Source organism: Atractosteus spatula, chromosome 1 (genome assembly GCF_055471065.1).
Source record: "Atractosteus spatula isolate fAtrSpa1 chromosome 1, fAtrSpa1.hap1, whole genome shotgun sequence".
NCBI classification, from domain to species: domain Eukaryota; kingdom Metazoa; phylum Chordata; class Actinopteri; order Semionotiformes; family Lepisosteidae; genus Atractosteus; species Atractosteus spatula.
Window position 1 is genome coordinate 51,274,897 of NC_142706.1, and position 16,843 is coordinate 51,291,739.

At 39.2% G+C, this 16,843-nt stretch overlaps 1 protein-coding gene across 1 annotated transcript; it reads left to right on the plus strand.

Moving 5' to 3' along the window:
- The first annotated feature begins 135 nt into the window (after positions 1-135).
- On the plus strand, positions 136-9,676 carry noazfp (nucleolar atypical zinc finger). The gene is made up of 10 exons (XM_088910003.1): positions 136-196; positions 1,059-1,220; positions 1,498-1,517; positions 1,982-2,052; positions 2,501-2,580; positions 3,700-3,826; positions 5,835-5,939; positions 6,712-6,758; positions 6,887-7,004; positions 9,216-9,676. The coding sequence occupies exons 2-10, from the start codon at positions 1,101-1,103 to the stop codon at positions 9,491-9,493; spliced, it is 966 nt and encodes a 321-aa protein (XP_088766129.1). The 5' UTR covers positions 136-196; positions 1,059-1,100; the 3' UTR covers positions 9,494-9,676.
- Positions 9,677-16,843: the final 7,167 nt, after the last annotated feature.

A 16,843-nucleotide genomic window follows, 5' to 3' on the forward strand; every position in this document is an offset into this window, starting at 1 on the left:
CTCACTCGGTGTGAACCTGTTACAGTAAAGTAACCCTCTACAGCCCGGTCGAGATGTGATTGTGTTCGCCGCCGTGGGAACTAATGTTAAGCGTGTCGAGTTAGCAGATCGGACTGATCAGCCTCCTGGTCATGACGCAATTTCCTTTTAGTGGCACTTCCCCAAGAAGAGCAGAAGCTGTAAGAGCAGGATTGAGGTATTTTTATATGGGCTTCATATACTGTATGACGTGTTTTCTTTTACCTCTTTTATCTTTCACGTAGCTGTGCTCAGTATAAAGGAATATGTATACAATCTATTTTGGTTGGAAAGTATTTGGTGGGGCTACACCGAGCTCCCCGCCCGAAATCCGAAAATTCACTGGAGTTTCATTTAGGCATTTTTTAAGATAATGGTGATTAAAGCAAAAAAAAAAATGTAAGTACATATTAAAAGGGAAAATCATTAATCGGCTACCATTGTAATTATTCTCGCCAGTGTCGTTTGGGGCTGTTCACCGGTGTAGAATACTTTCACCATTATTATTATTTAACCACCAAAAATGAACAATCAAATCCTACAATCAATTTTGTGGGTATTTAGTTTGTAAATTGGCCAAGAAGAAGTACAGGGAGGATTACACTTCTAAGACAATTTGTTTAGGTTTTCTAAACAAACGTACTGTAGAGGATTACAAAGAAAGTTTAGTCGTTTTAACAGTAATACCATAATATCACATACTGTTGGATCAGTTGCTTGGTATGAAATTAGATATTTTTCATATTCACTCTAGCAATGCCGAAGACGTTTTGCTTTATGTAGTAGCCGAGTGGCAACAGAGTCTTCTCGTAACAAAATTTAATTAAAAGTAACATACCAATTCTGCCCATTTCTGGACTTTGTGTCGCTTACTCTGAGGTTGTTTAAATAGATGTGGTTGTTGTTTGTGGCAAATCATTGTGCAAAACGTCTAGTGAACTGATCATTGTACATATTTCTGTGACTCCATAGATGGTAAATGTTTTTTGTGTGTTTAAACTAAGTTATGCCCACTAATGGAATTACATTTTTCAAAACAGGGATAATTGAACGGTTTTTGTGTTCTAATCTGGGCTAAAAAAATGCCAAAGAAGAAGACAGGGGCTCGTAAGAAGGCTGAAAACCGTAGGGAACGAGAAAAGCAGAGCCGCGCCAACAGGGAACACGTTGATGTGGCCAAACAGCCCTGCAACTCTTCTATGGTGTGTCTCACTCTCATGCTGTTCTATATATTAAAGGTCTTATTAAAACATTTATTCTGAACTATGAATCTGATCTATGTTGTTTTATAGGTAGTATTTTAATGACTGAAGTGTTTGTTATACATAAATGTATTTTGTCACTGAATATTAACTGCTCCATATAAATGTTATTTAAAGGGAGAGTGACAATATAGTATATAGGTTACTGTAATGGAATATCTAATATCTAAATCTTTTGTTAAAAGATTTTTCTTAGTATTCCAATTTTATTTTGCAGGAATGTGACAAGTGTCAAAGGTAAGTACTGGTTTACATGTTTTAGTGCAGTCAATTCCCCATACTATTAAAAATGAACCTTCCCTCACAGTAAACCTAAAAACCCTTATGACATTTTCATTAAATTCATGCTTTATGAAATAATATATCATACTGTTATAACAGCAAAATAATTGCTGATCTCAGTCAGGCCTAAATTGTTTTCTATGCATTTTTTAGTATGTGCCATACAGACAGTATAAAGATGGTAATTAATCTAAAAAATGTGAGGACACTGGGGGTTTCCTTGTTTGATTATCATTATAATGCATTTTCAGAATTGTTTAATGTGAGCATAAACTATTGGAGCAGGCTTATACCACAGTATTTTTTCTTAGTTTGTATCCTCAAGGCTTGGTATCTAGTAAAATTAATATATACAGGCCAATTGTATTGAAAGATTGAAAGAATTTAAATCTCCTTTTCTTTTTCATTGATATGATCAGACGACAGAAAAACAGAGCCTTTTGCTACTTTTGTAGTTCGGTGCAAAAGTTGCCAATGTGTGCCCAGTGTGGTAAGTTCTTTTCACAAATAAAATGGTATAACATGTCGGAGAATTGTAAGATTTAAAAGTCCGTTTGAAAGACATTTACAGAAACAAAAGAATAGACTTGGGTGACTATGTGCCGTTTTTAAATCTCCTGACCTACTGTAGAAGCCTGTTAAAGATTTATCCCCTTTGAATATTTACACTTGCTTTTTCTGATGGAGGGGGGGGGGCGACATCAAATTCTAAATAACTGGTAGTGTGAGAGTCCGGGGTCGTTTTAATTTTCTTTTTTGGTATGAAGATAAAAAATACTAATCTTAAGGTTGCAGGTGGTACGTTGTAATTCGTATTCGGTGTCTCAAAACTCACTGAATGAAACAATACAAACTTTAGCAATGGTTTCAGATGCTTTTTCCTCAGTATTGCACATTTGTCTAATTCTTTCTGGTCGCTTGATGTTTGTCTTTAATAGGAAAGACTAAATGTATGATGAAGTCATCCGACTGTGTGATTAAACATCCAGGGATACACAGCACTGGTCTGGCAATGGTGGTAAGATTTTAGACTTAATATGAATAAATTACCAAACTGGTGCATTTTGTAATGTGGTAATGATGATGATTGGATGTTAATCAGATGGTAGTTATTTTTTATTCAGCAGCGTGTAAGTCAAATAATTGCTTTTTAAAATTGTTCAAAGAAACATTTATAAAGATACTAGGGTAGATATTGGCCTATATTCTGTTCATTCATGTCAGTACAGGAAATGTGCCACTCACTATACAATGAACACAGCATTGACCTCTGGCCCTGGTTCTTCTAGGATTATGCTCTTACAAAAGTTATTGTGGTTGAGAGGGAGTAAAGCAGTGTCTAGTTATAAGTCATATTTTCTTCCCTGTGTTTTCTAACTGTATGCTGAAACTTTTATTGGTCATGTTAATTTTTAATCTGGCTAATACCTATGAACTAAAGGGATAATTTTCTTGTGGGACCCACTCAGTGGTCTTATCTCACTGAAATAAGAGGTCTGTGAACAACTAGTGAAATTGAAATTGCTGGATATAGTGGAAGTAATTGCCCGTAAAAGTTCATGAACTTTCCATTGCCGATGGATGTATTTTCTTAGGTTGTGCCAGGTCAGTATGCATTTGGGTAATATTTTCTTAGTACTATAATCTGAACAGATAGGTTGCATTTAATTTTTTGAGCCTTTAACTATCCGTCATTGAAATAGAATTCATACAGAAAAAAAACTCACCCTCTGTGCTTTGGTTGACACTTCACTGAGGGAAACAGCATTATTCTTTCTCCCATACAATATAACACCACCTTGTGATGAATGTCTCAACCTGTTTGAAACTTCTTCACCACAAAGACAGGAATTATCACAGTATTTTAAGACGAGAAGATCTCACACAATAGAAAGTGATAAAAAGGTTTTAGGGTGATGTGTTACAGTATGCATTTTCATATACCTTCATTATATTATCGCTATATGATCTTAGTGCTTCAGCCAAGTAATCATTTGTGATTACTTAAATGAAAAAACAGTTGTAACTAGTACCCATTTAAAAAAAACTGCTTTTGTTTTTTGTGTTGAGCATACTGTTTTAAGTATGATTTGGATTGTAGGTAAAAGGTTAATATATATATACTTTTCACCACTAGGGGGCAATCTGTGACTTCTGTGAGGCTTGGGTTTGCCATGGGAAGAAGTGTCTGAGCACACACGCCTGCATCTGCCCGCTTTCTGATGCAGACTGCATTGAATGTGAAAGAGGAGTTTGGGAGCATGGTAATTGACAACATCAATTCATTTTTTAGGCCGAATAAATCAAGCTACAGTTTCCTTCGCCAACTGTGGAATTTGCTCATTCATGGGTTGAGTACCTGTCCCTCCCATCTGCAGGAATCTCTTGCCCCCACTCTAATCCGCCTATGGAAGCTTTTGAAAATTCACTGTGTTGTTGCGAATTTCCTCTCTCCCTTGTTCGGCACAGCAGCAGCTTTCCACCCAGCTACAGTAGGCCTTCAGTAGTTCTCGTTAGTCAGCATGCTTCATTTCAGCGCTCTCTTATGTTCATTTTTTTGCTATTTCTGAAAAAAAATGGATTCAAGGTAAAATGTTTTTTAACGTATTAATATTACATTCATAATATTAATTCATAACAAATATGAATTTGTAGTTCACGCTATTGCATTTGTAATTTTACAGAGAAAACTACGAGTTATATTAGCTGTGGATGAGATTAACATGGGAACGTAACCCCCCATTTCTCTTGTACTCGAGCATTTATCAAGTGCAAGCATTTCCAGGAGCACAGTTCCCACGTTCAGTGAGGGAAACCTGTTACTGGTGTGTGTATGTATTTAAACACCAAAATGTTTTAATTCCGCCTCAAAAAGAATGTCTGCCGTTCCAAATATATAACTGAGGATCAAAAGGTATTCGTTTGTCGCTTTTTTTTTAGACAAGTATTTGTTTCCTTTGTGTCTGTATTTAATGATAACATACATTCTTAAACTCTAAGAATATTGCTTTACTTGGTGATGTTTAATAGTGTAAAGAAAAACTGTTTAGTTTGCATTGTGCAGAACAAATATTTACGTAGCAAGAATCTCATTGTAAAAGTAATAAGTTTTACAATGTTTTACAATATGTTTTACATATATACAAATTGTAACAGTAGTTATGCACAGCATACAGTAATAAACAGAAAGGAGCACATGGTCTGATTTGTGTAGTACAAACAGATGAGGTTTGGTATAAGGAGGCAGTGGGACAGTGTGGTTCTGCCAGTGGAGTTTATGTCTCTGACTGGAAGGGAGACAAAGGAAAGCACAACTGGAGTTGATACAGAAGGGTGAAAAGGATCAGAGGGTATATAGGAAGAGAGAAGAAACTTAATATCCAAGTATACAGGCTGGTGAAAATTGCTATAATCAAGACAAGGGACCTAGAATTATTGGTGGGCCAGCTAAAGAGCTGGCTTCCCAGGGAAAAGAAAAGGGAATTTCAAAAGCAAATTCCAAGATTCTAAAAGAGGATAGATGACAGAGATACAAGGAGTGTCTTGATAGAACTAGATCTTAAGCAGAAAGACAGCACAATGAGGAAAGAATGGTCTTTTTAAACAGTTGTTTGCAAGGATATGGAGCATTACCAGGAAGATGTGTTGGGAGCAGGAAAAAAAGGAATCAGATTAAAGAGATTTGTGATAAAGGAGAATAGGAGGCATGTGGAAAGGTCGTATCGTAAGAGGAGGATAAAGATGAATAGAACAAAGCAAAGGTGAGTCTGCGGTGTTGTCAGTACAGCCAGGTGAAGCTGTCCGAGAGCCAGTTCGAGATTCAGGAAGTACTGGCACACGAGCAAAAGGAGAGGAATCCAGTCATGCGCAGGATGACAAAAGCACAAGAGGAGATTGGAGAGCCATTGGACCAATTGTAGAGTAAAGAAGGGGTCTTGACACTTTCTGGTGGAAACTCATGGATAGAAATGAAATGGGTGAAGATAGAGCCACAGCCTGAAACTGCAGTGAGCAGTTGGAGATAACCAGGCGAGAGTGGTAGACTAGATTCTCCATCCTGATAGAGAAGAGAGAAGAACAGCATATCACCGCTGCCTTTAAAATTGATACTGTAGGATTCAGAGTGAAATTGATCTTAATGTGCATATTGTGTACACTTACTATATTGAATTGCATGAAATGTATAAATATGTAGTACGACTTTGAAAGCCCTTGTTGCTTATTTTCCTGTGTAAGAGTGGCATTATTATTCACCATTTCTATTCCCCATAGGAGGAAGGATATTCCGATGCTCCTTCTGTCAGAATTTCCTGTGCGAAGACGATCAGTTTGAACACCAGGCCAGCTGTCAAGTGCTGGAGGCAGAAACATTTAAGTGTGGGTGATTTAGTTTAATGTTTAATATTCAGATTAACCTTAGGAATCTCCTATTGGCACCATAAGTTAGGCTGCAGTTTAATTGCCAGGGCATAAAATCTTAAATAGGTCATGTATAACTAACTTTCTTTTTCTTGGAAAGGAAAGCCTTCATTCTCATGCCAAAGCGTAGGTGTAGCAACCTCAGTGATTTGCATTCCTTACAGGTCCTACATTAAATGTGATGAAAAATTTAGCAGTGTTATCCGGAGGAGTTGTACTTTGTTCCTTAGCCGCAAACATAAATGTTTGCAACAGTCTGAGCACATTAAACTGCACGGTAGGTGTGCCAGACTCTTGGGACACTAATTACTAGTTATAGTCTCTGTTTAAATCAAGTACACAGTTTAATGAAGAAACCAAAGATGAACAGGTGACTTCAAGACATAAGGAGGAAAAACTGACCACTTGATTCATATACAAAAGCAACTGTTCCTGTATTCCTGGAACATTGTAGTTCTATAATTATGTGTATTTCAGTGGGAAGTTGGGACAGACAGTGTGTGGCAGAATTCTTTATACCCCTGCTGACGTAAGAGCAAAAATGTCTTGGAGTGAATCTTTCTTTAAATCTTAATGTTATATCCTACTCATCATAACATTGCACAGTGCAAAGTCCTATTTGGCATAAACTAAATGTCGTTAAAAAACAAGTTTCATTTATTCTCACCACTCTACCAGGAATGTTTGGCTAGGGCTCAGTATATTAATCTTGCATTTGCTTCTGTTCCAGGCATTTCCTGCAATCGTTTAGGGCAACACTCTTGCCTTCGTTGCAAGGTATGAACAATACATTTCATTTCGACAAATGTTTTTTCTGCCAAAACACTTTTTAACACGGTGTACTGTATCACAGCTCTCTTGGCATTGCACATGCTTTTAAGACCTTGCAATATTTTCCTCTACAGGCTTGCTACTGTGATGATCATGCTCGCAGTAAAGTTTTTAAGCAAGAGAAAGGAAAAGCTCCACCCTGCCCAAAGTGTGGCCATGAAACACAGGAAACCAAAGATCTCAGCATGTCCAGTAAGTGTACTTTCATCTGCTTCCTTGTGAAGCATCTTTCTTTTGTAAGAAAAATAAACAAGAAGTTACTCATGTAATCTAAAATGGGAATTAAAAATCATGAGTAACTGTCCAGTAAAGTGATTGTCCTGTGTAATATTTGTAAAAAATTATTTAAAAATGTTTTTATGTTTGGGGAAAAAAAGGTTTTAGGGTGATCTGTTACAGTATGCGTTTTCATATATCTTCATTATATTATCGCTATATGATCTTAGTGATTTGGATCTTAGTGCTTCAGCCAAGTAATAATTTGTGACTACGTAAATGAAAAAACAATGTTATAACTAGTACCCATTTTTAAAAAGTGGATTTTGCTTCTGGAACGCATAAAGCTTTTAGGTTGGTAACACTGTTTAGGTATCCATTAATAACTAATAACAATTAACATGCTGTTAAGGATGATGCCTTTAACCCTAGGGTTATAGACAGGGGTATGGTTTAGAACTAGAGTTCTGCTCCTACCATACGTTTAATGTACAGAAGAGATTATCACATTTTGGGGATTTAGGGGCAGTGACATAGAGTAGTGGTTAAGGGCAAAGTCAGTTTCCTGACTGGGGAGTCAGGCATTTAGGGGAAGCTACTGACCTGTAGTCACTCAGTAGCAGCGCTACTACATTTTTTAGCATTACCAATGCAGAAAATGTACCCTGGTTTGGTTATATAAATTTAATAAATTGTTAATTTTTATTAACGGATACAAGAAAACTACAATATTAGGTATTTTTGTAGTGTTTGTTGTGGTTGCATTATTGTGTACCCATTCATTAAGACCCTCCGCAAACCTTTTTTTATGCTGCTATAGATTAGGTTCTTCTTAACGTGGTATGCTCTTGATTTGGAATGATACCTATGGCAGGAAATGTGACAGACAGCATGTTATTAATAAATTAATTATGAATTTGGTCTTATACAAACAGCAGTGTCTCTTCCTGTGCTTAATCTTGATTAAATACGGTACTGCATAGGTCCGAGTGAAAAGAATAGCTGCAATTTACTACCATAATGTGTTATTTTTGTACAGGATGTGCATAAATCAAATTCTAATAGTTAAGGGGCTGACTGACTCAGACAAAACAAATATTGCACTGTAACAAGAAAGATCTTGGTGTGTTTCGCAAAACATTTTAATATTGTTTTAACTTTTTACACAGGAAAATATAATGCAAAACATATCACTTTGTAATGATCAACCTGTTTGCTGTAATTGGCATAATCCCAGTTTGGTTCTCACAATATTGCTGGAGAAGAGAGCCCTACCAGAAATAACAAACTGCTCACAGAAAGCGCCGCCACCTTGCTTTTCCTGTTTTACCAGATTTTCAGATTTGGTGTGAGCAAAAAGTTATTAAATTGTTCTTGTTGACGGTATGGATGACAATTCCTGCGTTATGTGGAAGAGCATCAGGTGGCTCTTGCTCTCTAAAGAGTGCTTGTTAAAACACGTTGTTTTATATATGGAATTAACATTAGAACCTGTCAGCAGAAACTATCGCATCATTCCAGTAAGCTGTCTGTCCTTGGTAAGGGTTGTGGCAGCCCGGAGCCTGTTCCGGAAGTACAGGGCACAAGACAAGATTAAATCTTTGATGGGATCTGTTGCGGACAGATTAGAGAAGCTAAAAAAACTAAGATGGAATGTCATTAGAATGTGGGAGGGAAACAGAGCACCAAGAGAAACATACTCAAACATGGGGAAAAACAAACTCCACAGAGGAGGCACTCCAGGAATGTTTTGAAATCGGGACCCAAGAAATGTGAGGGGTCATCTCTTATCCATCATCCCACCAGATTATATTGACTTCATCTTTAAACATTGTACCCTATAACCAGAGTGAAACAATAGAAGTAGAATTAGGACCAGAGGACACATGGACACTCCTTTTGTGAAAGACTCCATCAGTCAGAGGGTTGTGTGCAATTGACTGCCAAGCCTTCATGCGTATCCTATATGAAAAGGAATGGCAAACAAATGAGGCAGGTGTTGTGTGCAGCTCGTGTTTCGGTATCCCATGGCTGTGCCCCTGTTCCCCACAGCACGTATGTCAATTTGCTTGTGGCAGTGAAAAATGTAATTTTATTCAGCCTCTTTTTTTCTGGCAGCCTTCTGGCCATTAGTGCATCGCCGGAGTCTCTCTAAACTGCACCTCTGCCTCTTTCTTTCCAATCCAGCACGCTCTTTGAAGTTCGGCCGTCAGAGTGGAGCGGAAGACGGAGCCTCCGGGTATGACGCCTACTGGAAAAACCTGGCCTCTGGAGGAGGGGGCCTTGGAGGAGACAATGATTATGAAGAGGAGGATGGAGATGACTACGATGATGATGAGGAGGACGAAGAGGAGGATGAGGAGGACAAGGAGTCTGATACTGAGGTATCTGAACCCTTCTCTGACCTCAACCTTGGAAGGACCTATGCCAGTGGGTATGCCCACTATGAGGAATCCCAGGACTGAAGAAAAAAGTAGTTTTCATTGAGTGCTTTGATGAGTACCATGTTAAATTTGTTTGAGTAGTAGTGTGCAGTCTTTGGATTATGCAGTACTTTTTTCCACAAAATCTTTACATCTTTGCTAAAAAACTGTAAGAATAGTACTGTTGTTTCTTTTAAAAACTCAATAAACTATAAATTGTAGTAATTATTTTATTTTTTGTTGTTTCCATACAGGTAAATCACATAAAGTAATATAAAATGTTAACAGCCTGAGTATGGTTAGCATAATCCTAGATGTTCCCTAGTATGGTGACTGGGACATTGTTGATACGAGATATCCTGTTTCTAATGAGACATTGAACCAAGGCCTTGACTTAATGGTTTATTAAAAAGATCCCATTGGGAGGGGTTCTCCACTCAATTTGCTTTTTAATGGGTTCGTTGGCATATAACGGTGGCTGTGCGTCACCCAGGTGGTTTCGGTGTTGTAGTTTTTTTTAAGGGGACCGCTCATGAAACCACACAGTGGGGAAAGCTTTTACTGAACATACCAACATAAGCAAAATAAGGTCGGTGAGAGATTCAGACACCAGCAGCAGGATGAATTCTGAAGTGTACAGAAGCATCTTATCTGCTCAGGTCCAACCAAATGCTTCAAAACTCATTGGACGGCACTTCACCTTGCAGCAGGAGAATGACCCCAAACATACTGCTAAAGCAACTATGGAGTTTTTCAGGGCCAAAAAGTGGAATGTTTTTGACTGGCCAAGTCAATCACCCGACCTGAATCCCATGTCCCATGTATGGGACTATGTATGGAAAGGGCTGTGATTCCTATATGGTTCACCCAATATCGTCGTAAATACCCTCGAATTAAAGCTGACATTCTGCACTTTAACCTCATAGGCATTGTTTTATTTCAAATCCAATGTGCTGGAGTACATTGTGTCACTGTCCAAATACATATGGACTGCACTGTACATTCCACTTCCAGAACATCTTCATGTGTTTGTGAAAGTCTGATGAGGTTTTGAACAGGTCCTTCTGAATTTTCCTGAGTTTTAATAGTTCACTTAAAAACATTGGCTGTAATTATTTAAGACATGGTAAGATCTAATCCTTACAACATTGCAATGGTATACTGAGTGGCCACTTTATTAGATACACCTTCCCTTGTAATTGACTGCTCAATCAGAATGCACTGCTCCATATTCTGCGATTTAGAATGCGGAAAAACATTCGGTGATGTGAATGCGCCTTATTACATTTTAAACAAGCAGGTTTGTGAATACATCTCTTTTAATCCAATAGAAATATCGCTCTTAACTTTGAGACGATTTTGCTGACAAATACTACTTGCTTGTTAACTGCATGCAGATCACATTGGAACACTTCTGCGGTACAATGTCTGCTGCACAACCTATATTTATTAGCTCGTACATTACATTATATTAGACTTTACAGTGACCAGTGAACAGAAGGGGCCATTTCACATTGCAATTTGCCCGAACTCTCACTCTCGCCTGTGGTGAGACCGGTCGTTTGCGACAAAATGGAAATCACACAGTCCATGTTTTTTTGCTTAATTCTAAATTTGTACAATTTTCCCATACCATTCATTTATTTTGTTACCGAGATTTAATAACCTGCCTGAGAAATTGGGACTTCAGTTCCCATTTAATTGGTTCCAGAGGTCAGAACACTAGGCGCAAAAAAGTAAACCTATGAGCATCCCATTAACATAACACTATAACATCGTTCCAGTGATGCAATCTGAAGACTCCCCGGCACATTCCAACATCCTAATACTAGATTACCTATAACCAATTTGATTTTGGTATTCAGAATGATTCAATGAGTAGTCACACCATACCTAAATAAATGTGAAGTCAAGGTGAGTCTCTTCCCACTCTGGGTTAAGTCAGTTACCTTTGAGAATTGAGACAGATCACCACACTAAAGAAACGGCTACATGCCTGAAGCCCTGTACAACAGTTAAACATCGGTAATTTGGATTTACATTGGTTTTCAGTTGCTATACTGAATTAGAACAAGTGACACGTGAAGTTGGAATTGACTGATATAGTCAAATTTGTGTTCCAGTATATTACAGGGTTATTGTTGTCAGTTTTAATCCCTTTGAAAAGGCAGAAGGAGCACACTTTGTAGCTTTCATCACATCCACGATGACAGGATGGAAGGTATGTTTAAAGCATTATAGCCTTTTTAATGATGTACAGTATTGTTAGTGGGCAGATCTATAGGTCTTGCAAATTGTTTTCATCAGCGTTTTCCCATGGAGCTTAATTATCCAACGTGTTAATTTGCACACTGCAATCCTCTTTCTCAGGCAGCATGGTGGCACAGTGGTTACATTCTTGGCTTGCAGCACTGGGGCCCTGGGTTTAATTCCTGGGGTGCTATCTACATGGAGTTTGTATGGTCTGTGTGTGTTCATATGTGGCTTCCTCCCAGGTGCCCTGGGCTCCTACTGGTAGGTTAATTGGTTTCTGGGAACATTGGCCCTGGTATGATTGTGTGTGTTTGTTTTTGTGTCTGTGTGTGCAGTGCAATTAGTTCCCGACTACCACCCGCAGTACTTGTGTCCTGTGCTATCCTGAGAAAACGCCTAGAACAACCTTCTATGGTATTTTTTTATTTTTTAAAAAATAAAACTTTCAATAATGGATCCCACGTGAATTCATTCTCCACACGCGCCCATGACAACAGACCACCATCGGTGAAGCAACAGCACTGGGAGAGACCTGCAGGACGTCACCTTAGACAGGCAAGTGTAATTCCTATAGAGAAGGTAGTGTCTCGGAGCTCTCCTAGCCAGTCTCTGAACTTGGCTCCCCACAATTGATGTTAACCCATGCACACTGGCAGACAGTATATTAGTAGCTACTGCCTTGTTATGGGGAAGGTAGAGTTACGTTTTTTTTACTTAGTTCCAACACAAACAAACAGTTCCAATACAATCATTGAAGAATCAAAGAATTGCATTGACAGCTCTAATGACAGTTGTCATTACATGATATGACCCCATTACCTTGGTACAAATCACCTGCTGGTGGACAATACAATGATAGTTTATGTATCAAGGGAAGTCTAGGTCTATTTAGCAATTTGCCATTAATCCTGTTTGCTGACCGGCCATGATGTGTGCACCTTCGGTTTTTACTGACACCAACTTCTCGATCTGCTCATTTTTTTGATGATCTAGTTCTTGGTAGATGTTATTAGGTATCAACACCTTTGTCAAAACATCAAACAGCACATAGGTCTGTGATAGTATATATGTATGTTTTATAAATAATTTATGTTATGTGCAGTACATGTGTGATTGTCGCTGTTACGGGATCTGGCCAAATGTTAGCTGTTTCAGGATGGTTGGTTTGTGGGAGCTGTGTTATTGATTAAAACATAGGTCTCAAACTCAGCTCCTGGAAGATGAAGAAGTCTCTGTTAAAATTGGAAGATTGCACTTCAATCGAATATAAATAAATATAAAAATTATCAATATTATCTAATTATTGGACAGGTTGGACTTGCCTGCTGTGCTTTTAAGGTCTTTTGCAGCTTTTAACCTAATAGGCAAGCTTAATTTGTGGTGCTGTATCTATAAATCATGTGAAGCTTTGACAAGTAAACTGTTGAAACCATCCAAGCAATTACGTTAATTAAGTCATTAAAAGCTGTGATGGTTTGACATTGGGACTTTTCAAGAACTGACTTTGCATGCAACCCCCTTAATGAAAAAACAAATTATTGAACTTTAATTGTATCGTTATCTACCTTTAGTGTTGTGTGTGCTGACTGTCAAGTTGTTCCGTAGTTAATTATTTTCTTCCATTAAAATTGAACTGTATTTTACCACCCGATCTGCCTACAAGTTTTTCTACAAATAGTCCATCTTTTTTTACATTATTAGTGATTATAAAACTAAAATTAGGGGGCATTTAACCAATCATCAAAAAAATAGTAGTTGTTTTAACCAGTAATGAGTACGAAATTGTGAGAAAAAATTAAGTCCAAAATGTTATGTACCACACCTGATTTTTATTCATTATATATCAGAACTGTTTCAATATTTTTATTGCCCAGATAACATTGACAATCTTGTTTATACATCAGCATAGTGTGCTAAAAAAAAACTTGGTTACTTGAACTTTTGGTTATTTGGAATACATAATTAAAATATTCCAAGCAGTGCTATTGCTTTTATTTCTTAAAATAGCTTCTTGCATTCTTTTGGAGGCCCATGTTTTTTCTTGAATGTTTTCAAAGTCACTAAATATTTACTAGATCTTCTTTTTTTGGAACTAATCCTTACTCCAATTAAATCATTCTAACATTTCCTTAACTGAAAATATGTCTAATAGCAGGAAAGAAAACCATAAAGGTGTGGAACCTTACATTTTTTTATTTCTTTCATAACTTCTTCTTGCAAGATGCAGACTGAACTTTGTGTATAATGGACGTTGTCATTTCACCTCTAAGTTCTAAAACTGCAACTATGTACATTATGTCACATTAAGTCCAAAGCTCAGCAAGCAGATCGACAGTGGCTTCAGCTCAAAACAAGGTAAAACTAAAAGATACAAAGCTGAATCAGAATAATACCTTTCCTAATTTCTGTATTCACCTTTATATACAGGTCCAGTTATTTCATTTAAATACATTATCCTAAGAAAATATTTCAGCAAGTCCAACTCAGGGAACTGAGAATGACCTGCTCACTGTATGTCCAGTGGCTCCCATGGATAGTACAATAGAAGCAGACTAGAAATGTTCAGTGTTCTGCTCGATAAAAGCACCCATCCGTTATCTAAATGCTTTATCCAGTATATGGTCAAGAGGAACCTGTCACGAAGCAGGTCTTTCCGGGCCCTATGCAGACGACGCGATCCGGAATAGTGAAGATACACGAGGAAGAAAGTCATGCAGGAAAGGGTCAGGATACAGGGGGGCGTGTCCAAGGTGAGCTGGTGTCCTGGGGAAGTGAGTCCGGGCGAACAAACAAAGCCAAAGTCCAAACAGGGAATCCAAACAGGAGAGTAGAGTCCAAGGCCGGGAGATCCATCGAAGGGTTAAAAGCATGAGCCAGGTCGGGACCGGTGGGGCAGGGAATCAGGAACAGAAGGTTAAAACCATAACGGAGCCAGACGCAGCAGGACCCTGGGCTCTCACGATGCAGAAATCAAAGAGGAACCAGGAGCGAGGTCCGCGTCTGGCTTTTCAGGGGGAGCGGGAATAGGGAACAGGTGCAGACAATGGGAGGGAACAAGGAAGGGCTGGAGTGCCCTTAAGAGGAGGGGTTAGCGATCGTGACAGAACCGTAGACTATCCTGACAAGCAATAGGCACAAAGCAGGATATTTCCTGCTAGGGATCCTAGTAATCCACTGCTGGGCACAAACAGACAAACACAGACCCAGACATGCACACATTCACACCAGGGCCAATTTCACCGAAGCCAATTAATCTACCAGCTTTGTACTGTGGAAGAAAAACCTGGAGGAAACCCACACTAACACAAACTGCATGCAGATGGCACCCCAGATCCAAAAATGAACCCAGCATTGCGAGGCACCAATGCTAACCTCTGTGCCACTCTGCCACCGTTATACAGACATATTCTTATATTATGATATATGATATATGATTTGCAGAATTAATTGCACATCATACCCAAAGCATCCCAAAGTTCTTTACATATAGGAGGGGGCCCACTTCATCCACCACTGAAGTGCAACCCCACCTAGGCTACATCCTGCCGATGCCGGCAGGCTCACTACACAGAAAAAGAGTTGAAGAAGTGAGAAACTGCTTCACCAGTTGGGTTCACAGGGATCTTTGGGAAGGCCAGCTTGTTTAAAGACCAGAGTGGAAATCAGCCAGGATGCAAGGGTTCATACGCCTCTTCATTCCAGCAGTGCCCTGAGATCTGCAATGACCCAGCAGTCAGGACCTCTCCCATCTCAAGGAGAGCACCTCCCACAGCATAGTGGTTCAGGTCACCGTTGTCATGGCCTCCACTAATCAGACACAAGCCCCTGCTTCTTCCCACAGACGCCATCGCACTTCCTAATTATCCAACCATGTCCCTAGTCCTGCACCACACCTCCCGACCATCCACTACTGAAGGGCTCCTCACCAGCACCTCCTCGCTCAGTATTAAGCTCGTACTTATAGAGCTTCCCTTCGTTAAAACCTCTTTGTCTGAGAAAACCATCGTCTTTGAGAAAACCTGGCTTCTAGACCTACGCATCCTCCTGACAACGACTTTTGGCAACACTCGGCTTCCGCTCTCCACAAAATTTCCCTTTCTATCATCGTTAGCTCAGCACCGCATAGGGTCCCATCCCCTTGCTTTACCCTCTGGCACCTTACACCATACTAGGACACTGGTTTGGAATTCTGGTCCAGAGGGCAGATCGCCACTTTCTCATTGTCCAACACCACCTGCACCACCAACTTGGTTTTCCTTGGAGATCTCCCATCCCTCCTTCTGACAGGTGCAGGGATTAGGCTACACAGTGTTAATTCCTGTAGTGCATCTCAGAGGACAACAGCAGTCAGCTAGGAGGCTAATGTATCAGTTCTAATAGATTCCTGTACTGCTTGGTAGATGAAAAACACCATCAAGGAGTGCAGTTCAGGTTGCAAGTAACATAAGGACAGCAAATATCATGTTTAGTAAGAAGCTTGGCGATACGCTATCTACACAGACATCTGCTAATATTTTGTAGGAGCTACTGTTCTGCTCATACTGGCAGCTGTAAATGACACTGGGGGGTGGTCAAAAAACTATTCGCTCATATTTTGGCAGGAAAGAAACCATCTCCATTTCCATAAATGAAATGTGCACTGCTGAAGTCTGGACCTTACTGCTTAATCTGTAAAAGCTTGCTGAGCTTCTCAGAAACACCTGTCAGTTGTAATATTGATTTACATGATGTCCTAGTTGCCCTTGACATATTGAAATACCACAACAGTAATCTGAAGCTGGGTGGCACAGTGTTGCACTGGTTAGTTTTGCTGTCTTACAGTACCAGGGCCCTGAGTTCAGTTCCTGACCTGGGTTTCTATCAGTGTGGAGTTTTTATGTTCTTGCTTTGTTCATGTAGATTTTCTCTAGGTGCTCTGTTTTTCTCCCACAGTGCTAAAACATACAGTACTGGTAGGTTAATGGTCTTCTGGGTAAAATGGCCCTTATGTGAGTGTGTGTGCCTGTGTGTACCATGCAATTGAAAGGTGTCATGTCCAGGATGTATCCTGCCCGGCACTTGTTTCTTGCTGGGATAGAAGCTCCAGCTTTCCTGTTGTGACCCTAAATTGAGTGAAGTGGTTAGAAAATGGATGGATGG